Source organism: Diaporthe amygdali (genome assembly GCF_026229845.1).
Source record: "Diaporthe amygdali strain CAA958 chromosome Unknown NODE_1_length_4327563_cov_65_473760, whole genome shotgun sequence".
Classification (NCBI taxonomy): Eukaryota; Fungi; Ascomycota; class Sordariomycetes; order Diaporthales; family Diaporthaceae; genus Diaporthe; species Diaporthe amygdali.
In genome coordinates this window covers 3,444,464-3,467,097 of record NW_026517021.1, presented here as the reverse complement: position 1 = coordinate 3,467,097, position 22,634 = coordinate 3,444,464, and the positions used below count along the sequence as shown (strand labels likewise).

At 49.8% G+C, this 22,634-nt stretch overlaps 8 protein-coding genes across 8 annotated transcripts; 5 read left to right on the top strand and 3 right to left on the bottom strand.

Annotated features, from left to right (window-relative positions):
* Positions 1-890: 890 nt before the first annotated feature.
* Positions 891-2,253, bottom strand: J7T55_006624 (protein disulfide-isomerase; the record flags this gene model as incomplete). The annotated part of the gene is made up of 5 exons (XM_053130721.1): positions 891-1,241; positions 1,319-1,931; positions 1,986-1,993; positions 2,057-2,064; positions 2,127-2,253. 5 exons carry the CDS (start codon positions 2,251-2,253, stop codon positions 891-893), a joined length of 1,107 nt encoding a protein of 368 aa, XP_053001388.1.
* Positions 2,254-2,695: 442 nt separating this feature from the next.
* On the top strand, positions 2,696-3,536 carry J7T55_006623 (oxidoreductase; the record flags this gene model as incomplete). The annotated part of the gene is made up of 2 exons (XM_053130710.1): positions 2,696-2,904; positions 2,963-3,536. 2 exons carry the CDS (start codon positions 2,696-2,698, stop codon positions 3,534-3,536), a joined length of 783 nt encoding a protein of 260 aa, XP_053001387.1.
* Positions 3,537-4,083: 547 nt separating this feature from the next.
* J7T55_006622 (peroxysomal citrate synthase) lies at positions 4,084-5,580 on the top strand (the record flags this gene model as incomplete). Its single annotated transcript, XM_053130699.1, has 1 exon — positions 4,084-5,580. The coding sequence occupies one exon, from the start codon at positions 4,084-4,086 to the stop codon at positions 5,578-5,580; it is 1,497 nt and encodes a 498-aa protein (XP_053001386.1).
* A 2,352-nt stretch (positions 5,581-7,932) lies between these two features.
* J7T55_006621 (fad binding domain protein) lies at positions 7,933-8,574 on the bottom strand (the record flags this gene model as incomplete). Its single annotated transcript, XM_053130687.1, has 1 exon — positions 7,933-8,574. One exon carries the CDS (start codon positions 8,572-8,574, stop codon positions 7,933-7,935), a length of 642 nt encoding a protein of 213 aa, XP_053001385.1.
* Positions 8,575-11,287: 2,713 nt separating this feature from the next.
* Positions 11,288-12,449, bottom strand: J7T55_006620 (mino acid transporter; the record flags this gene model as incomplete). Its single annotated transcript, XM_053130676.1, has 3 exons — positions 11,288-11,608; positions 11,693-12,269; positions 12,325-12,449. The coding sequence occupies 3 exons, from the start codon at positions 12,447-12,449 to the stop codon at positions 11,288-11,290; spliced, it is 1,023 nt and encodes a 340-aa protein (XP_053001384.1).
* Positions 12,450-13,593: 1,144 nt separating this feature from the next.
* On the top strand, positions 13,594-14,479 carry J7T55_006619 (uncharacterized protein; the record flags this gene model as incomplete). The annotated part of the gene is made up of 3 exons (XM_053130665.1): positions 13,594-13,845; positions 13,926-14,120; positions 14,465-14,479. 3 exons carry the CDS (start codon positions 13,594-13,596, stop codon positions 14,477-14,479), a joined length of 462 nt encoding a protein of 153 aa, XP_053001383.1.
* Positions 14,480-16,703: 2,224 nt separating this feature from the next.
* Positions 16,704-17,076, top strand: J7T55_006618 (uncharacterized protein; the record flags this gene model as incomplete). Its single annotated transcript, XM_053130654.1, has 2 exons — positions 16,704-16,936; positions 16,998-17,076. 2 exons carry the CDS (start codon positions 16,704-16,706, stop codon positions 17,074-17,076), a joined length of 312 nt encoding a protein of 103 aa, XP_053001382.1.
* Positions 17,077-20,009: 2,933 nt separating this feature from the next.
* Positions 20,010-21,795, top strand: J7T55_006617 (sterol esterase precursor; the record flags this gene model as incomplete). Its single annotated transcript, XM_053130643.1, has 2 exons — positions 20,010-20,492; positions 20,548-21,795. The coding sequence occupies 2 exons, from the start codon at positions 20,010-20,012 to the stop codon at positions 21,793-21,795; spliced, it is 1,731 nt and encodes a 576-aa protein (XP_053001381.1).
* Positions 21,796-22,634: the final 839 nt, after the last annotated feature.

The window sequence follows — 22,634 nt, the reverse complement described above, 5'->3', positions numbered from 1 at the left end:
CTTGCACACTCACAGGCTTGGCTGCTCATAATGCCTCGGCAGTTTGTAACCAGTGCTCTTTGAAGGGGAGTCGTCAAAGACCATGAGAATGATCATCGAAGCCAACAAAACGGATTCGAGGAACAGCAGGAATGGTCTAACAAATTCTCCAGGCGCGCGATCTTCTCAGATTGCTTAGACCTTGGCAAGGCTAGCTAGAAAGGCTACAAGACTCACGATGACACCAAACATGATGCCGACGAGAATGCTGCTTCTGATAACTCCAATTTTGGCTGGATAATCTGGGATTAGAAAGAATTCAAAGCTCTGGGCATAGTTTCTGATGCGTACAGTCCCCAGCGCTGCCGAAGACACGCAAACTCAGGAGCGATCATCTCAATTGGGGATTGCAAAGTGGATTGGGTCACGTCTAACTGGCGATTCCAAATGGTACTTTTGTATCCGGGCCGGTTGACGAGAGCGGTATTGAAATCTTCGTTGAGACGGAATTCCGGACGTGCGATCCAGATATCGCAGCAGGAGCTGCTTAGAGGGCAATGATATTCCTTTGGAATGGAATATCTTGTGATTAGTACTTCGACCAATGATTCCCACCTGCACACCATTCTGAAACAGTCGAAAGGGCTTAGCAGCTGAATAAAAAGAGAGCGTGAGAACAATAGGCCTTTGTCACTCAGGCGAGAGAAATTGACGGCCCTCAGGCGAATTGGCAGCCATAGGCATTTCGCTACTAATTCTAAATGATAGATTCCATCAAAATGGAAGAACCCATTCATAACTATGTTTCGATTCCTGCGCTTGGGAAGGCTTCTCCTTTTTCGCCTCCTGGTTTTGCTGGTGTGGTATTGCTTTCGACATTGTGGCTCGCGGTACGATCTGGGTTTCTGAATTTACAGCTCCTCATGCTTTATCTGCCCGTCATCATGCGCGTTCATACCGTCCCAGGGCTTGACCTTGCCCTCACTGATATCATTCAAGAACGCCTCCACCACCTCGGAGGTCAGGTCCTTACCGCCTCTATATGGATAGACACCACCGTTGCTGGGGCTTGACACTGCAAGCACCTTTGCAGACGCAGCCTTATGGCCCATGACAGCCGGCATCTCAAGATATTGGTTGACATCCGTGGTGGCAAATATGAGATATTCCTTGAATTTCTTGGCGAGAGGTTTGATATCGGCAACGTATGCGTCGCGATCCTCGTCGGCGGACACGAAGTAGTGTACGATACTTTTCCCAAGCTAAAAATAATAGAATCATGGTCAGAGCCTCCTGCCTGTGGTCCGGGCGCATCTAGGTCGTAGATCAAGGAACTCACCCGCATGTACTCGGCTTCGTTACGCCGAGTTAACTCTGGCACCAAGGGAAGTGTGCATTGCTTGATAAAATTTTCAATCGATGCTGGGTTGGAAAGCTGTGTTGTGGAGAACTGTTCCTGATTTCCGTTATTGATGCATTGAAGCGACGAGCTATCGGCTGCCACTGGTCCGACGGCAAAAGAGTATCGGTCACGATATTGATGGACCATATCAGTGTAACGGTCTTCAAGGTACTGATCTTTCTCAGAGAACTGAGCGATAAATATCACGTCGTCTGTGGTCGCAAACGAGGTTATGTTGTTTTCATTGACCACAGATATTGGTGATCTCTTCATGCGCTGAAGATACGCTTTTATTCTGACAACCTGTGTCAGCAGAACGTCAAGTTGGAACGGTGGAAGATGCGCCACGACATACTCTTTAGCTTTTCGTGGTCCACGATAGCGTTCGAATGTGCCATCCTTTTGGTGAAGTCTAATGGTCGGGAAGGAGACGATGTTAAACTCGCCGCAAAGCTTTGCACGGGTTGAGCAGTCCACTGTAAGCACCGTGTCCTTTTCTGCTGATTTCTGCACCGACGACCATTCCTTCTCAAGGTTTGTGTGTGGTTCACTGCTAAAAATGAGCTTTCCTATCGCTGGGGAGACTTGGGAATATATTTCTTACTCATTTGCCTGTGCGCGAATCCCGGGTCAGTCAGCGGAGAATTTAGACAAATTTGGATGGAGAAACTGTACCAGGACATCTATAAAGGACAGCAAGTTAGACCCAGCCCCGAAGACGGTCTGATGTAGTTGCTCGACTTACATGCTACCAAAGTATGTTCATTGGTGTTGATGGCCTCCCGAACCCCAGCCTCATCGACTGTCGGCCATTTCGCCAAGGCCGTATGACCCAGGAGACTGATCAGTGAACACGTGGAGGTGATTCTCATTATGTTGAACTACATGCACCGTCCTAGTAAAATTCTCATCGCCGGATTCTGGATGTCTTAGAAAATAAGACTACGTTGGAAAAAAGCTTCTTTTCTAAGGTGCGAATATTGGGGTTGCAAGGATTGGGGCTGAAGGAGCTCAGGCCAAGATCGGACGAGGTTGCAGCACCAGGGGTCGCGCCAGTTGATGATCAGACGGATCCGACCCCTGATGTGCTGACTTGGGAGCGGCGATGAGACTTCAGCCGCAACTCGGAGGCGGCCCAGTATTGTTTCACTCATGAATCCTTACAGACTCACTTGAGATCTACATTTGCACATTTGAGGTTCCTCGCCGCACTCAGGCTGGTCTCAAGTGCTCAAAACGTATTTGGCAGCCGGCCCAAGGAAGCAAGCTTTCCACATCGTCACTCAACTTCTTGTCCAAGTTCGATTGTTTACAATGAAAGCCACGAGTATGAATATTTTGGAGTGGGTCATCCTGGCAGCTGCTCTTGTCAGCGGAGCAAGTGCAACTCAGAAACCGATAAAAGGCGACTTCATCTGCGAACACCCTCCGTACACCGTTTCGCTGGTATCCAAGTCACCGCTGGTTGCATACCTTCACAATTTCATCACCCCAAAAGAGAGGGCTCACCTGCAGGAAGTGACGTGAGTGCGACCAGCCTTTCAGGGCTCTTGAGCTCATTTCTGATCCATTACTCTGTAGCAAAGATAGCTTCTCCCGTTCCGGGGTCACAGGGGCCGATGGCGAACACTCCGTGCGAACATCACAATCCACCTCCGTGGCACCGGATGATGTTGTCAGGTGCATCGAGGACCGCGCACTTGCTTTCCAAGGCTATGATGTCCAGCGAAGCCACGTTGAACCCTTACAGCTGGTCAAGTACGGCATAGGACAGCGATATCACTTCCATACCGACTGGTTCACCGATCTTTCCCACGCCACAGCAGACCTAGGTGGGAATCGGGTGTCGTCCTTCTTCGCGTACGTGCACGTGTCGAACGACACGACCGGGGGAGGGACGAACTTCCCCATTCTCGAGGCGCCGAGAGATTCTCGCTGGTGCTCCATAGTGGATTGCGACGAACCGTATGAGAATGGGGCGACTTTTAGGCCTATCGAGGGCAACGCGGTGTACTGGGAGAATCTATTCCCAAACGGCATGGGTGATGAGAGGACACTGCACGCTGGATTACCGGTGACGACGGGACAGAAGATAGGCATGAATATCTGGACAAGACAGGGACCACTGAGTGATGAGATCCGGGGAGACAGATGAGGCAATCATGTCAACAGATCATTCAGCTCTCTTGATGCCAACACAGGGGGAGGGTGTCGGCGCGTGTGCTTCGGGTTTGACCCTATGACATGAGGCGTATCCACCCTGACTTTTCCGACTTCGTTGCTGGCCTGTGACCTCGAAAGACGTCACCAGTAAGAATGGCGGGCCTCAAGAAGACGGTCAACCAATGTCATGGTAACAGGAATGGATTTATGTCAATCGTGGGTAGAGGAAAGGGGTCGCTAGTTATGATGGAGCCCAGGTCAAGGTTGCAGTCTAACCGAATCGAGTTTCTGCCGAGGTCCGGGAAAAGCGGCTACGCTCGGCGACGCTGACAGGTCTCCGGATTCTCCCAACATCCTCGTGGCGTCTCATCTCGTCTTCACATGCCAGCTGGTTCTTATTTTGCTCTACATCCTGCTCATTGCTATATCATTTGTTCTCGCAAATCTCATCGTCTGCCTCTGTTCGAAAAGGCAAAGAAAGACAAAGACGAAAGGCCCAGGGATTCCCGCGCACACGTCATCCAACAACCCTGAGCAACATGGTCGCCATCAGCAAACGGCCCTCCCTGACAGTTGTCGACAACCGCACAGGAAAGACATACGAAGTCCCCATCAAGAACAACTCCATCCTCGCCACCGATTTCAAAAATATCAAAGCCCAGGCAAATGGCGACAGAGCGGAGGATGAGACGGAGCAAGGGCTCCGTGTTTATGACCCGGCGTACATGAACACAGCTGTCGTCCAGAGCAAGATCACCTACATCAATGGCTTGGACGGCATTTTGAGATATCGGGGGTACCCCATCCAGCAGCTTGTCGACAAGAGCAACTTTTTGGAGAGTGCCTTTCTGCTACTGTACGGAGAGCTTCCGACAACTGCCCAGGCCCAGAGCTGGCAAAATGAAGTCATGCACCATACCTACGTCCACACGGACATCGAGGATATGTTCAAGTCGTTCCGGTACGATTCACACCCAATGGCCATGATGACATCCGCGTTCGCAACCCTTGGTGCGTTCGCCCCCGAGTCAAACCCGTCGTTGGCAGGCCAGAAGCTGTACACAAACGCTGCGTCTGGGGATATAGAGTCCCTAAAATTGCTCGACAAGCAAATCCTCAGGATTATCGGCAAGGCACCAACCTTGGCAGCTGCTTCGTATAGGATGCGCCAAGGCCGGCCGTTCAACCGACCTGCTCATGGCCTGTCCTACGCCGGCAACTTCCTTTACATGCTCGACAATCTTTCGGGCAGTGAATACCAGCCTCATCCTGTCTTGGAAAAGGCCTTAGATGCACTATTCATCATCCACGCCGACCACGAAGTGAACTGCTCCACTGCGACTGTTCTGCAAGTTGGAAGCTCCTTGGTCGACCCGTACTCTGTGGTCGCAGCTGGGTGTGCTGCGCTATATGGACCGTCTCATGGGGGCGCTTCGGAGAGCGCTATCCGCATGCTAATTGAGATCGGTTCTCCAGAGAATGTACCGGCATTCATGGAGAAGGTGGAAAAGCGGGAACGTGTCTTGGTTGGGTTTGGCCACAGAGTCTACAAGAACGTCGACCCGCGGTCAACAGCGATCCGCCAACTTGCAGAGCAGGTCTTCAAGGTTACAGGTCGGAACAAGCTCCTCGACACGGCCCTGACACTCGCAGACTATGCGAGGAAGAGCGAATTCATGAGGAAGCGAAATCTCTACCCTAACGTCGACTTCTACTCTGGCCTCATCTACCAAGCAATGGGCTTTCCCCTCGATTTCTACCCGGTGCTGTTTGCCGTGCCCCGATGCGTCGGGTGGCTCGCTCACTGGAGACAGCAAATGCTCAATCCTTCCGGCGTAAAGATTTGGAGGCCGCGACAGATTTATCTTGGCGAGGGAGAGAGGAACTACGTCGAGGCTGACAAGAGGAAGGAAAAGCCTGGGGCCAGCATTTTCGATGCCCCTGTTGCGGTTGAGCACGGTGGTGACAGCAAGAGAAACCAACTAGCTACATACAAGGATGAGCGGGGCCAGTCACGGACGAAGAGCAAGTTGTAATGGGGCTTAGGGGCGCCCATGAACCATCTATAAGATTGATGTACTGCAGCATTGTGTGTATTGTAACAGGGCGGAATTCAATTATTGAAAACTAGAATCAACCTGATACGCCTGTTTGATTAAGCTTAGTGGTGTTCGCTGTCGCCAGGCCGGAACGGCTATCACTCTCAGATAGGCTGCTCTGTGGACTAGGCCTTGTGAGACATGATTTCCGCTTGGTAGTAGTACCAAGAGAATAGAAGGGGACCAGGGAATGATATAGTTCGTCGTTCTCGGCGATATCTACTCAAGAATGACTCAACCAAATTGGCCAAAGAAGTTCTTCCTCATGTTTCTCATTGCACATCGAATTAATCCATGAGTCTGATGAGATAGCGGCGATTCGCAGAACGTGCTGCAAAGTCACGATCCGCGTCTTCGTGATTGTAAAAGCGGTGAGCAGCTCCTCATTATTAGTTGAAGACGCGGGCATCGAATGCTCAGGCTATCGTTGGCCTGGCTTCGCGGACACGGGTGTGGATCGACTATGACGGCGTTAAATCGCCGAATCAAGAGCCCTTGGACAACGGTCCACGGGGAATGTGTCGAAAGGGGCAAGTGGGTCGAGGGCCGTGGACGTTGACGTGTATGAAATTGGTTCAGCGAGCGTCAGCGGCTCCACAACGTTTTTCTTTTACAGTCAGAGATCTTGAAACATCATCTTTCCACTCCTTTTTGAGTTTCAACACGTCTCCTTCTCGCAAATTTTTCGAATATTTGACGCTGTATTTCCAACTCGTTCTTTTGTGTTTTGCGTGAGCGAGCGAAGAAAATGAGCATGACTGCCAGACAATCGCCAGGATCCATTTCGATCTCCAGATACGATGCAGTCCCTGCCGCCGGAGAACTTAGTCCTTCCAGCAAGTTGAGCCCAGGCTATCATGACGGCGATAATTCAAGAAAGCACATCGATAGCTCGAGTCAAAACAACGAAGACGGGTACTTCGGGACGGTCCCGCTTTTGCCGATGTCCGAGGACAGCACATCACAACCCCCGGTCATCACGCATCCATCTCAGCGCTATCAAGATGCACCAAGGCCACCGTTAGCAAGAGATACCGTATTCTCTGACATCTCAGGCCTGTCAGGCTTCACGGATCACTCTGGAAGGACGATAGGTTCGGATCCTGGGGCGCCAATGTTGCCTGGAAACCTAAAGTCGGCCTTCGATGAGGACGTGCCTGAAAAGCCAAAATCAAGAGTTATTCTTTGCGGAATAAAGCGGTCTAATTTCTTTATTATACTGGTGCTTCTACTTTTTCTCATCGGAGTCGGGGTCGCCGTAGGCGTCGGCGTAGGCCTGGGCATGTCCAAGGCGGACAACTCGAGCCCATTTTGAGAGCAGGACGAGAGCACCACCTGCTCGACAGCGCCAGCTGCTATAGCAACGAGGACGCCGGATATGAAGTATTGCTGATCAGCCTGGTGCTGAGGTTCTGCGTCAGTAGTCACGCTGAGAGAGATTTTCACGCTTTCGCGGCATCTACTTATAGGTACGATCAGCACCGTGGAGGTGGACTGCACCATACAACAATTACTTTGAGTTTCTCGCCGCTAAATTCTCCCTAGATATCATTTCATAAGATACCGGACGCCTTTGAGGATGTTGAGTCAGCTGATGTGCGACGAATACGGGCAGCTGTAACACGACATCGCACGAGACACAATATTTGAGACGTAGCAATACTTCGGAACCACGATATCAATTTCAGTGGAACCGACCACTGATGGTGTTTCCACTGGCTGGTTATCCCATGGTTGGTTATCCTACCAACCGTCTAGACTATGATATCGGTTGTTATCAAGAGCGCGATACATGCCAGTGTATCACGAGCGGAGAATCACACATCTTGATAATACACAATCTCAGCTATTAAACTGAGTAAGACTATAGTTCTGTGACAGACTGAAAGTTTCGGTGATCGTAGTCTCTCATTATGAGTTTGCACCTCGATGGCCTTCCTTCCCACTCTATATAATGCCGACACATGATAAGCTGAGGGTGGAAAATACATGAGAAATCATGAGCCATGGGATTGTAAGGACAGCACACAGACTTGATACCAAGCGCATCTCAAATGCCAATGCATGTACCCAAGTTTGATAATACGCAGGGTCAAAGATCATTGATTATGCAATTGATTCAGACTCGAGCCGGAGAGGTTTGAACACTCAATTAATTAAACGTATTGGATTTCGGGGTCTGTGTCCACCAGCTACACAGGTGAGCACGACACCCAGTATTTGCAGGTCTAAAACTCAAGTTCAGGGATTTTATCTACTTCATGTATGCCCGCAGCGATTTGCGTCCCTCTAACAAATCTCCTCCTCCTCTTCTTGTGCATCCAATGAGGGAGTCGCTGGCCACGGAATGATTTTCAAATCTGGCCAGATAGCCTGCCACCTCGCGGCTTTCTTCTCATATACTGTACGATTTCCACTTGCGGGATTCGGTCGCACGGTCAGGTTGAGAATGTCCGCAAAGCCCCAGGGAGCGAACACTTTCCAGTCACCATCAGCCAATAACCGAACACCGAATAACGCCGTCCCCGACAACCATGATGTTATCGCTCCCTCGGTCGAAGTGTGTCGTGGACACGGGATGCCGAACTTCTGCGGATACCAAAGATGTACTCGAGCCTGGTTTCTGATCTCTACTCTTGTGGGCAGGTCTGCAAAAATTCTCATGCCCTCTTGAATGACGAAGTCCTCCGCTTCCCAGGATAGGTCTGAGTCATCGCAGTAGATGAGGTCGTAATCGTCGATGCCTTTCTCGGGATCTTGGTGGGTGATATAATTCCAGACTGATTGGGTTAAAGCGCCGGCCGCGAGGTACCAGCCCGGAAGGTTCAGGGTGGCTGCGCGGCGCAGGACTTCCATCAGGGTGGTGTTGCGCTCCAAAGCGGCACAGAAGCGGGCTGCTTCCTCCTCCGTGTGGGGTCCATCTATTTGCATTGTGATCAGGCGCACGTGGTCGCCTTGATAATTACTTGCTTCGGCACTAGGTGAAATGATGTACTGCTGGAAGAGTGCAGGAAGCAGTCACGGCGATTGTAGTCTTGCGTGTGGTCAGACGCGCCACGAATGCTGGAAGCCGCCCGGTCACATCGGAGCGCCTTGGCGTGAGTTTAGTTACGGCCAGGGTTGATTAGATCGAGACTGGCCTTCAATTTTTTGCACATTCAGAACATAGATTTCAAGTGCGAGTGATCAGTCAGCCAACGAAGATTGTCTCCCTCATACCTAGGCATTCCTTTCCCTTCTCACATATGTCAGATCTCAGAGTATTTTCCTTAACTACAAATTCGTCCTACAGTGCTATGAGATGAATGTGTTCGGGTGTGCCCCATGCAACAGCGGGGTCGCGACACTAATGCAACAAGCTCCGGCTCGCCGCCTTTTCTTATAGCTACGGGGCATGACAGCCAACAAAGCACTCATATAATACCGGATGCAAATGCTTGAGAAATGAATTGGCTGAGGTTGCATGACTGCAAACACAGATATAACGAATCTGACTCTGCCGGTGCTGAACAGTCTCGCAATAGACTGTAGCCGTGTGGAGGAGATGCCTATATCTTTGCTAGTACTCCACTCTGCTTAAAAGCAGCGTTGAGTAAGCCGGTTCGAGTCTGTCGAATGGATATCAGTGTATGATCATGTGGACTTATGTCAAATACCGGTTGTGTTGTAAGTTCCAAAGCATCAAATACTGGTGGTTATATATATCAAGGCATTATGGTCCCAATATACATCGGTTCTGAGGCCCGGAAGAGTAGGTCTGGGGAGGAAGAAATTTGAAGCGTACCTGGCGGAACCGTGGCGAATTCTTGAAAAAGATGATCTGAGATGTGGTATGCGTAGCGCGAGAATATCAACATTTCCAAGACCCGGTTCTATCATGTCCAGCCCTAATAAGGCACATCATATTTTGCCAAGCATCCTGCGACATCAGATTACCCAAAACTCGTAGACTTCGACTACTGTCACAGACGTCAGCATGTCCAAGCTCAGGTGAAAAGCCCGAAAGGTGCTAGAGAAGGACAAAATCCGAAGATTAATGAAAACTTTCAAATTCATTTGTCTACTTATTTTTATGAACATTACCTCTTCCCAGCCCAAGTTACTGCTCGTCTTGAGAAGGGTTCGAACTCAAGATCTACAGCTTAAAAAGTTCAAAAAGTGTTGGCCGCCCGACGTGGGACTCTGAAACACTGTTAGTACAAATTGGATGAGAACTTTTTTTAGGATTCCACTAACCGAACCCACAGCCTTGGGATTACTCTTGAACGTTGATTACGTAAAAGTCCCACGCTCTAGCCATTGAGCTAGCCGGGCTTTTGTTGTTAAAATTAGAAAAACATATGTTTTATATAGCATCAATGTCCAGGGCGAGTTTGGACATTTCTCCAGATCTGCTCCCTTGTACGTCATTTGAGAACACCTTCACGATTATTTTGAGATGTAACGAAGCGTTTGAGACCATTTATTGGCAGGTACAATAATAGAAACACCAAGGTAGGCTGGAGTCGAACATAATAGGCATCAAGGAGCACCCGCGCTCCGAGGCCGCCAGGCCACCACACTGGCAATGAGAACCACAGCAAGTAAATGAATAAGTTTAGTCAGGTGTTCAGTTAACGTTGACAAGGTGTTTATCAATTCTTTCTACTTGGAACAAATAATGTACCTGTGCTCATTTATAAGGTACTCAGAAGCAGGGTCATGGAAACCGCACTGCCTTCGCAGCTGATATTGGAATGATTAGTTAGGCAACGATGATCGTAGAGTATAGGATATGGCTGTGCGTCTAAATAAGCAGATTTTCCAGTTCTGTACGGCTTGACTTGTTGCTGCGTGCCTACGTTTCTTCAGAAATTACTTCGTGCTCAGCCTCGCAGAATGTCTTCCTCTACTCGCCACTCCTAATGTGCACGGCCTGATCGTCGGCTTGCTTTAGCAAAAGCAGGCTACTGAGAGGTCATTAGACTGGCTTGCCATTTAAAGTCTGTGAAAGTCTTGAATGTGCTATACCAGCTGTATTGCTTTAAGAAAACGTGATTACCACTTGTGAGATCGACATTAGTTTTTAAAGTAGGCAGTCATGATCTCAGACATCGTGTGTAAAGGTTAAGTTTCATTCTTTCCAGGTGTATCGCCTTTCGAAATAATGCGATATAATAGCACCCAGGTATCCTTTCCGATAACTTATTCAATTACATAATCATTTTCTATCGGATAAATGACCGTAGGATAACCAGTCATAGTATCACCAACTCCAACATAACCAGCTGTGGGATAGCCAGCTGTGGGATAGCCAGCTGTGGGATAGCCAGCTGTGAGATGATAGCTGTATATATACAGAAATAGATAGACAATTTCACGTGTAGACCGAACAATGCTAGAGTAACCTTTTAAAGTTCATTTTTTATTTCAAGACCTACGATAAGATTCTGAGGTATTCATACACCTCTCGCAACGTGGACTCCGGCAAGAAGACCTGGCGAGTAATCTCTATGAGCTAGCATATATGGAATAAGCTGTGTAGAAATTATCTGGTGGAATTGGTTGGATGTTTCTACTCGATAAAGTTTCATAAGACATCCCTTTCAGAATATTCCAAGATTCCACATACGCTTCCATATTGACATCGCCTCTCCCCACATCGTCAAATATACTCAGCGCAAATAAGATCACCACCAAGGTCCATCACCTCCGCAATGGTAGCATTTGGGATGATTCCAACCATCCAAAGCGTATGGTTGAGAGTCGTCGTGTTGCCCGGATCTCCATCGTAGTCCAGTACCGCAGCACTAGGGTATGGAACCTCGTTTGTGATAAGAAAGTTTGCGAGAGGCACATTGCGGCCAGTCATATCTGTCAGCCGAGCCGTCAAGTTGACCTGCTGCCATTCCCACCAGAGCCGATCGAGATTGGTGTGGTGTAGGAAGAACAGTGGATCTCCAGGGCTTCCCGAACCGTCGAGCATCTGGATACAATCGTCAGAACCTCCACATCCTCACTCAATAAGATATATTTCATGACTAAGAAATTGATTGAGGGTGTCACTTACCGTTCCGCCTATGGCTGCGTGGCCAGCGGTGTGCGGCTTGGACTTGTAGCATTGCCAGGCTTCGGAGTAGTTGGAAGACGCGAAACATGCGTCCACATAAGTGCTGTTGCCATTCTGAATGGACGTCGGACTAAAGTCTCGGCTAAGACAGTAATCGGCGTAGTTACTTGTCCGATTCATGTGCAGGGTCAGATTGGCAAATGGGCCGTCTGTCACACAAAGATCATCGCCGGTCCCAGTGCCGCCAAATCCAGAGTCAGGATCAAACAACGCAGACTCGTTGAATGCAATACCAGCGGCTATGTCCTCAGTAGTTGACAGCTCATCCCAGTACGGCTGAGCCCCTGTATAGTTACACTCGGTTTGCAAGAGAATTTCGTGTGCCCGCATGTAAAGCCGGTGCCAAGGCAGGAAAGAACCAGTGTCGTGGACCACATTTGTCTGTACTATATGCGAGTAGTGAAGCTCATCCCACCGCGTTATGGCACCTTCAATTGTGCCGGTCTTTGGAGGCGAGTTGATGAGGCAGAGCTCAGCCTCGATGTAAGCCTGCTTCTCTTCGGTAGTCAGGGCAGTCCTGCCACCTGAAGTCAGTAGGGAGACTCCACGGAGAAGTGAGGAGCAACACCTACCATGATTTTCTCTGGTTCAGCGAGGTGCACGCCTCGGTGTCTTGTCGAGGTAATAGATACGCATGAGAACACGAAGAGACTGCAAGAAGACCAGAAAGGAGAACGCGAGCAATCGAGTGAGACATAGCGAAGGAATGCAGCTAAGCAAACGAATGACTGAGAAAGAGTGTGTGCGCCGATGAGGGCAACGAGAGTGGAGGCGCTTGAGAATCTACCAAAGGATTCAATACAGATCACACTTGTAGAGTCCTCCTTATATGCCGAACATTGATAGTGAGAGATATCTTGTGGATGAAGAACCCAAAGGCTGCTGTGCAATTTGTTGCTATTACTCGCGAGGGTCTCTGGGCCGCCCACAAACCGGCACCGAATTCGTCATCACTAAACCCCGTATGCAACTCAACTCTTTGTTATATTGCCATACGGAAGCTTACGAAGAGCTCCCCTGAATGTAACACGCGTATCCAAATGATCAACCCAACGCTCTAGGCCAGGAAGTGACCTCGAGCGCGACGTACTACCTAGGTATCGAGAGACTACGCATGCACCACCGACTATTCATTGCTCGGCCTGAAGTGACCCATATGTATTGTTTCCGGTAGCTCTAGCAGAAAGAGAATTCAATGGGCTCGCCTACTAGGTGGGTTTATAGTGATCCATGCGGGAGATCATCATTAATATTCACGAGGGACTGAACGCGTTTGACTCCACAGGACGCGACACTTCGAATTCACAACTGCTCCATGGGAGGAACCAAGCGATATACTACAAGTTGATCAACCTGCAGAGAGGTCAGGGGTAACGGCGATCTCCTTAGCAATACAACGTTGTCTGTGTTTATACACCCCGGCAGGATCCCGGCAATTTCATGCTTTGGCCGGCTGACCACGCGGCCTTTCCCACGACGGGAAGACCAAAAATTTCCCGACCGAAAGCGAAAGTCGGATGAACTTTACGTGTTGATTTGCTCCTTTTCCTGTTGAGGGGCAGGGAAAACAGTTTGACGCTGATCTCGTGAATTCATCGTGAGGATGGACAAACCGCGTCAGCATCTGGATGCAGGCATTGACGATACGGGCCTCTCTGCACTGGTCGCCTCGTTGCTCACTTCAGACAGTTGTTCCCCGTAGTGATTGCGTAATCCATATCGATTCATTGGCTTGGCGCAAGCCGTCGATCAAAAATGTGACGCAGCTAAGATTCGGCCCACAAACAGAGGGCTTCATGACGACTCGATCAGCAACACAAGACAATCCGAATATTATCGATATGGCAAGCAACTCGACTCAGCCACGCACGTTCAGTCCGGAAGGGGTACCGGCACCACCGCCGACCTACAACCACGTTGCAGTCACTCCTCTGCTCTCATCCTCCCGACTCGTCACGCTTGCCGGGATGACCGGGTGCGACCCCGCCAGCTCTGAAAACCCCCACACAGTCCATGAGCAAGCCCCTATTGCGTACGAGAAAATTCATAAGGCACTTGCCGCTGCTGGTGCCACCCCGCGCGATATTGTTCAAGTATATTTCTCATACCATTAATTCTCCGCGTATTCGTATTCACTCGAGGGGCAAACATCTGACTGATGATGCTCAACAAGGTCAGGCATTACATCGTAAAGGAGACGGGTAATGCAGAAATCGACCGCCTAGATGTGGTAGACCGTGGCTGGGGTGACTTATGGATAGAGTTCATGGACAGGACCGCCGATGGTCATCGCCCTCCGGATACCGTTGTGGGAGTGGCCAGTTTGGCGAAAAGCGATATACTATATGAGTGCGAGGTATGGGCTATTGTAAGTAAGTAAGGGTATTACTTCTCGCAGTTCTAAGCCGCGTTGTGTGCAAAGGGTCAGGGTCGAGACAGGTTGAACTATTGTCTTCATACTTTTTCGAGAATGGTATTATGAAAACGACGACAGCAGCTATAGCTCTGAGAACGAGCACGTTGTTTTCAAAATCTACGGCTTCAAACTTGGCTGCTTGAGTATTAGGCTATCAGTGCTTTATCCTGGTATTTCGATCACTATTACAACAAAGGACATAGTTTCTGCACCCTTACGCATGTAAATGAGCAGATATCATTGTGCAGACTCGGCCTATTCCAAACCGTGCTCTCAGAATTGCACAAAAAACACAGTCCCAGGGGAACTGATCCCCATTTAAAAGGCTCGTAATTGTTGCAACTCATTTCAGACCTTCAGCTTCTGTGCAGAGTACGAAGAGACGTTTACGATGCACGACTTCAGAATGACGACGCCAGACCCTGTCTGCTCTGCTTGTTCGAATAGGAGTACTCAACTCATCAGGGGTAACAAGTCTAGTCACAGAGAAAAGGTAGGTCCAGGATAGAGCCCTGAAGATAAGGCTGGAAATGAGACCACAATAGAATGAGCACTGAGGCAAAATGACACGACGTAGCTGGATTTACTTCACCTGGCTATTCCAACAGGACATCTAGAATGAGTTCATCCATCGGGATTCCTGTCTATTTCCCGGACTTTTGGGATCCTTGCGAGTTGATTGAGGATTGTCCGACAGCTGCCACATGAGTAGCCCACAGACAGTTTTTGAGGTTTGGCTGCAAACCGCTCTATACATGCAAAAGTGCGAAAGGGCGACTAGCTATCCTGAAAACTAAGATGGGTGGCAGTTCCGCGCACGAAGCTAGGAAAATTTCCACTGCAGACAGTTCACAGACATGAGGAGGATCTCCTGGTGTGAAGGACACCAGGAAAGCGTTGCGGATCAAACCCATGACCCTTCCCAGAGTGCTTAGAAAAGGTACGCTCTTACTTGCAACAGCGAGCCCATCGAACGTCTGAGACGAGTAAACAGAATCGATTTGACCAAGTCTTTAGGCCATATCACCAGATTTAAGTCCCGTACTCAATTGCAGCGTGGGCTTAGGTCTCTAAATATAGGCTTTACATCAAGCCAACATTTAAGATAAAAGACAGCTAACATGCTAGTTCACCTCGACGCATGAAAAGAAGTGTTCTTGAACGCAGCAAACTTTTTAGGCGTGGAGAAGGTATGGACTAACAACAGCCTGGGCTCGGGTTACAGCTGAGTCGGCCTGATTCGCCACGGTCCGTGGGACAAAAGAGACCAAGGCCGTTTAATGCCTCCGCGGGCCCAGAAGCGACTGTCATGACTTGGCGAGATCTTGCGTACAACTCTAGAGGTGACAAGATCATAGGCGAAACTCTTGGTCATCCCGCAGAGGTGCAGCCTAGCTTTATGCGAAAGCTTGGCCACGATTAAGCAAAAAATTGTGGGCGTCGGGCTCTGTGAGGCTCGACGTCCAAGAGTCGTGTCTCAGACAGTGCCAGGTTTGCTGATCCCTGCCCACTAGCCCAAACATGAGCCCTCTTGGCTTGCTCTAAGATATTTTTGGTCCCTGTAGTTCAGACGAAGCTGATCTTTCGAGATCCAGACTTTCGGGTGATGAACATAGTTTGGCCTAGGTGACGGGTAGAAATAACAATAGACACTAATTTATATTTAGCTTGTTTTGCAGATATCTAGGCACGCTTCAGTACTGGCAGCGAATGTTTTGATGGATGGACGAAGTGGGCGCTTTACGGCATTCAAGGTAGAGCGTTGCTTTGACCTTGATTGGGAGGCAGATCGTGCGTCGGGGCTTGAGTCAGCATAAAGGCTTGCAAACCTGTGCTTGGCATCATCGCTACCATAATTCCATGATATGACTCGGCTAGGGAGGTGACAAAGCCATATAGCAATGCTTGATATGGCCCAAGACTGCGGAGGTCGGTCAGACACCCGGGGCGCTGGATCGCCAATTACTGCAGCCAAGGTCCGCCAAGCTGTCTGAGCAGAGTCCTTCCCCAGAACTTTTCGGCACCATCTGGTCTCGGAGTCCAGGCGTTCCTGTTTCTTGCCTCTGTCCAAGACTTTTTTTCGTAAGGGTGTCAAACACTGACTGATTCACCGGACCGTCTTCACGGCCCTCAATTTGGATACCGTTGGCAGCGCACATAGGCAGACACCCTTGCCTGGAGTCCTGATGAACGACGAACCAGGCAGCTTGAGGTAGCACATCCTTGAAACGGCACGCGATGTTTCAACGGATGGGTCCTTGATAAGATCCCCAGTGTTCCCTCGTCCCAACTTCAATCAGCAACCATCTCTATTCTGTCATTCTCTTCTCTCCAAGTCAAGCTGGTCTGGAACCGCTCATTACCGCGTCTTCCTACTTTATAATAACTTCACATTTATCCACAATCACCATTCACAATCCCACAAGATGTATACTCGAAGCATCCTTCTCTACCTGGGCGCACTTGCGTGGCTGACCCAAGGTGCACCTCTTAATATTAACCTGGGCGCTTATTCTCCTGCCTTGGTGGTCGGTGATGGAGAAATTTCTTTCGGTGGCGAGGCCGAGGGAGGAGCCGCCGCCGGCGGCGAAGGTGGTGCAGCAGGTGCAGAGGGTGGTGCAGGCGCTGGCGAAGGAGGCGCTGGAGCTGGAGCGGGTGGTGCAGGAGCTGGCGAGGGAGGAGCTGGAGCTGGCGAGGGCGGTGCTGGCACAGCAGGAGGAGAAGGAGGTGCTGCCGCCGGAGGAGAAGCCACCACTGCCTCTGCTCAGGTAAGAACGACATCTAAAAAGTACTCCCCGAAGAGCTTCAGACTGATGGCATACATGACAGGATTTCTCGGCTTTGCAAGGCATGGGCAAGCAGAGACTCCCCAAGTCTCGATCATAAGCACGGTTTCGACAGGCTTTGATGAATGAAGCGACCAAAGCCGCGGCAAAGACAGACACACACACACACAACAGTAAGAGGGGGGTTTCTGACATGGCTACTCCGACATGTGACCGTCCGCAGGCACATGTCATCTAGTATCAGTCGTACTTGAGGAGTACTTCGGTTTCACATGCCTCAAGGCATGGAGGCTTTACCAGCTCGATACCCAGTGCAAAAGCAGGTCTGGCAGAATTACATGGGATACATACAGACTATATATTTTACTATAATAGACAAAGGGCATGCGAATACCCAGCTTACAGGGGATATGTGATGTGCAGATCAATATCATACAAAATCCATGATGTTAAAGATGATAGTGCTTTAGTTATTTATGAGCTTAAGCTCGGGTGTCCGCTTTGCGGCCATGCTATTTATTTCGAATAGATAGAGTAATAAAGGAGGGGGGCGGTCCATAAAAAGGAAGTAATCTCTTAAAAAAACCTGTTCTAAGAAATTCCCCTATAGAGCAACCTTCAGTGGGATAGCTTTTTGTGGAATAACTTCCTTTGGGATAACCTTGTGGGATGACTTCCTGTGGGAATAGTTTCTGATGGGTAACTTTCTACATGGGAAAGCAAATAAGCTACAGGGGGCTCTGCAATGATGCGTTGCGATTTTTGAGAGTGTATTTTTATAGTGATGATGCTCGAATGGTTCATTCATCCATTACAGTTCAATTTTCAGGGGGTCCGACAAATGGGAGTAACAGAGGCACAACATTGAAGAAACAGAAAATGTTTACCGTTCGGGTACGGTCCCCTGTTCGGTGCTTTCCCCGAAATCTGACAATTTGGACCAATTCACCTTTGGACTGCGTGGAGGTAACGGAGCAACATAGTCACACACCTTGGCCGGGGAATGTGATGGCCGTATTCGGGTGAGACGTTAAGTGCTTCCTTCGGGCCATGTGCTCTCATGTGCGACAAACGGATCAACTCTAGGTAAGCCGTACTCCTTTAGAGGACGCCCTCGTTTAGAATACGAATATTGCTTCACTAACCCGTAACCGCCTAGCCACTTGTTACTCTTCTGTGTGTTCAAAGTGTAGCGTTCATGACAATTATATCGATCCCCTTTGAATAAGTTTAATTTTAGGCAACTCACTCAACGCGTGAGGTGGCACTCTTTTGAAGCCGTGGCTCTTCCTGCCTCTCTGGACATGGATATTTGATTGTTCACTGTCACATGGTAATTTCTGTCCCAGTCGCAGCGAGTGACTCCTCGCCTGTAAAGAGTGTCGTGCAGGATCAACTAGTCTCCGCCATCAGCTCGGCACCCAGGCGCATGTTGAAGCTGCTTGGAACATACGAATACGAAACGTAGGGTTGTGCTGAGGTTGATTCACTACTCAAATGATCTGCAAACTTGTCTTGTGAATGATTCAAATATGCCTCTTCACGGACGCGCTCGGGAACGGTAACCAGTCAGCTGACGTGTCGAGGCTTGAACAGGAAGTATTGACCGTGACATTTAAGCCGCTTCCCCGCATGTTGCTCGATTGTTTTTTTATGTTGTGCGCTCCCAGATGCACCCTTGCACTGCTGCGCAGGAACCCGGGGAATATTTGACTAGAACCAGACCTGGCTGCTAAGCCTCCTTGAGCAGCACTAACAAGCGTTCGCGCAGAATTGTCAAATGTCACTAAAGTCTAATAAACTAGCTCAGAGCCCAATCTGAAGATAACACTGAACAAAGTCTGGCCAGACGCGACCGCCCCCGCTTGTTGTCAAAAACTCGTCTCCTCACGTTCACCGGGCCTGTCAGGATCAACCCAGCCGCTGAGGAACTGACCTGCAACCATCTTGATTTGAGGCGTCGGTTATGATTCGACAAAGCCGCCCGTCTCGCTTAGCTGTTCCTGTCGGCGAGCTCCTCCAGCCCCCATTTGCCAGTTCAGGAACCTTGGGAGCTGCTTACCCTCCACCTTCTCTGCTACGCGCCAGAACTCCAACGTATGAGGGGCTGGCATCTGCAATGATCTGCCCGCCCGCCCAAGCGGCCCAAGAGTGTGGTGCGTTAGCTTGGATGAACCTCTCCGATGCCGAGGTCTGGTCGTGGCTTTACGAGGCATTGGATGAAAGATCTTCACATGTGCGCGCCTCCTTGACCGCTCCAGGCACATGCACTTGATCGACCGTTGCATCTGGGACGTGGGAAGAGCCGTCTGGAGTGGCCGGAGCTAGGGGAAAAGTCGTTGCAGTTCCAAATCTCATCAAATTTTTGGGCGCTCAAGTCCAGCTTGTCCGAGAATTTTTTCCCCCTATAATTGTAAATTACCGATTATCATGTCTCTTGAACAATGATTCTGATGAGGTCATCGATAAATCGACTGCCGTCAAGCCCCTGCTGCATGTGCATTGGGGGAAATGAGATACCAACATCTTGCCGGCGTGCCGGAGTAAAAGCTTGTGCCGACCCTCCAGTCTTCCAGAATAGTTTCTACCCCACGGGGTAATGGATTGGGATCCCCGCAATGTGCAGCGCAGCGTCGTACAGATCTAAGCTCGGTGCCAGGTAGTATGCCCAAAAAAGGCAACGGCCCGGCGTGGCACCCGGAGACTACTCCCATATCGTCAATACATCCTTTCACTCTGGCAGTCAGCTGGCCTTTTTTCTGGGCAGTACGAATCGGGAATATTTGGAACTGCATGCAGAGACGGTGTAGTCTTCACACACCTATGATCGCCATTTGTATATGTGGAGAGACAATTGGGCGTCGGGAAGATACCAGTCCGACGACCGACTTCGTAGATAAATGATCAGCAAGATCCTCTCTCCTGTTCGTGATGGCCCTCGACTGAAGCACTGCCAGTCTCGTCTTGGTGAACTTGTCTCCCGCGCCGGCCTGACTGCAGAATCCTCGACTGGTGGCTTTTTGCAACTCCTTCAATCAGTCAAGCGACAGCAACAATGAAGGTTTTTTCCGTGTCGGTTTGGGCCTCTCTTTTGGCCTGCGTGCTGGCTCTGCCAGCTCGCCAGGGGTCTTCTCCCGTGATAAACGGTCGAGCAGCCTCACCAACTGTCGTCCTCTCCCCGTCCAACACCCTCGTTGGGCTGGCGAGCGGTGATGTTGAAAAATTTGCAGGCATCCCGTTTGCAGACCCACCCACTGGGTCTCTACGACTCAAGCCGCCCAAGAAGTTATCGACGAATCTTGGCGATGCCTATGATGCCATCAACCCAGCGGCAGCCTGTCCACAGATGCTTGTCTCGTCAGGCGAGAACCAGAGCCTGTTCCTTCAGGTTCTTGGTGATCTTGTCAGCCTGCCGATCATCCAGGCAGCAACAAACCAGAGCGAGGACTGCCTGACAGTCAGCGTGATCCGCCCAGCGGGCGTGACAGCTGGCGCGAATCTGCCAGTTCTATATTGGATCTTCGGGGGCGCGTTCGAGGTAAGACAGCCGGGCACACGAGAAGTCCCACATGAAGATGCTAATCAAGACACAGCTTGGATGGGCTGCCATGTACGATGGAACAGACCTGCTAGACCAAGCTATCAGCCAAGACCAGCCTTTCATCTTCGTTGCGGTCAACTATCGTGTCGCTGGATTCGGCTTCATGCCCGGCAAGGAGATCCTAGCCGATGGATCTTCCAACCTGGGTCTCCTTGACCAGAGGTTGGCTCTGGAGTGGGTAGCTGACAATATCGAGGCTTTCGGAGGCGATCCTACGAAGGTGACGTTGTGGGGCGAGTCCGCGGGTGCTATCAGTGTCTTTGACCAGATGGCTCTGTATGGGGGCGATAATACTTACAACGGCAAACCACTATTCCGAGGAGCTATCATGGACTCTGGTAGCATTGTCCCTGCGGACCCGGTGGACTGCCCCAAGGGACAGCTCGTCTACGACACTGTTGTACAAACAGGAGGCTGCTCCGGAGCGAGTGACACCTTGGAGTGTCTCCGCGCTCTCCCGTATGACAAATTTCTGAACGCAGCCAATTCAGTCCCAAGTTTCCTTGGATATCAATCCGTGGCTCTCTCATACCTCCCAAGGCCAGACGGCACAGTGCTTCCCGACAGCCCCGACGTGCTGGCTACTCAGGGCCGATACGCCGCAGTACCCATGATCAACGGTGACCAAGAGGACGAGGGAACCATATTCACACTCTTCACCTCTAATCTGACCACCACTCAGGAGCTTCTGGAGTACTTGGCGACTTATTACTTTACCGGTGCCACGACTGAGCAATTGGAAGCCCTGCTCGAGACCTACCCCCAGGACATCACACAGGGCTCACCGTTCAGGACCTCCCTCCTCAATGAGTTGTACCCCCAGTTCAAGCGAATCTCCGCATTGCTTGGAGATCTGGTCTTCACCCTCTCTCGTCGCGGTTTCCTTGATGTCACCAATGCTGTCAACCCAAGCGTTCCGTCATGGAGCTACCTGGCAAGCTACAACTACGGAACTCCCTTCCTGGGAACGTTCCACGGGAGTGACCTGCTGCAAGTGTTCTTCGGAATCTATGACAACTACGCCGCGAAGAGTATACGGACGTACTACTACAACTTCTTGTACAGCCTCGACCCTAATGTCGGCTACGGAAGTTATCCAAACTGGCCGCAGTGGAAAGACACGGGCAGCGGGAATCAGCTGGTCCAATTTTATGCCCTGTCACAGAACTACCTGGCTGATGATTTCCGGAACGATTCTTATACCTTTATCAGGGAGAACATTAATTCGCTTCACATCTAGTCATGTCTTGTGGGTAGCATGTTATGAATGAAGTTACGAGTAATGAGGGCCGGACTGAATGCTGAATGCCATTTAATGTCCAAGCTATGATAACGCTAAAATTAAGCAAAAGTCAAGCAATTAATGATTGATTCCTTACAATGCGCGCGATTTCGCTTCCTCGGCTAACGAACCGCGGCTTTAGAAGTTGGCGATATCACTGCTGGCTCTTCCGTTTTCTCAGGCCTATATAAAGTGATCCTTGTGTAATCTCGATCACCTCACTTCGGAATGAGACGGAAGTTTTCTAAATGGATGATAACGGAGTGATATTTGCCGAGAGGTCAGCCTTGAGATCAGAACTCCGTCACGATACTCATCAAGACCCAGCGCGCAGAGCCTGGCTGTTCAGGAACATCAAGTAAAGGTTCCATCCGTGATGATGTTACTCCTTACTCGCATGCAGAAAGTACTGTTGAAGATCAATTAAGATTTAGATAAGGGTCTATATAAATGGCCCGAGGCTTGGAATGACCCAGATGATGGATGGAGTAATCGCCTAAGATTTGGTCATCTATAAGATTATTACCTGTTGGATAATCTTCAGTGGGATAAAGTCTTACAAAAAGTCTCTAGTGGGATGATTGGTGGCAGGAAGGTGCCAAGAAAATATTGATGTATATGGTTAGGGACTGGCATAACATAAGCGACTTATTTAGTATGCATGCGCGGACAATTGCGGACAGTCTGTTCACACTTGGGGCCCGTGAAGTTTGATTCATCAAATCGAAGTCGTCTTTCAACGACTTCAGTTGTTTGATTATCCTGGCTCCACAACTATATATCGTTGAAAATGTACA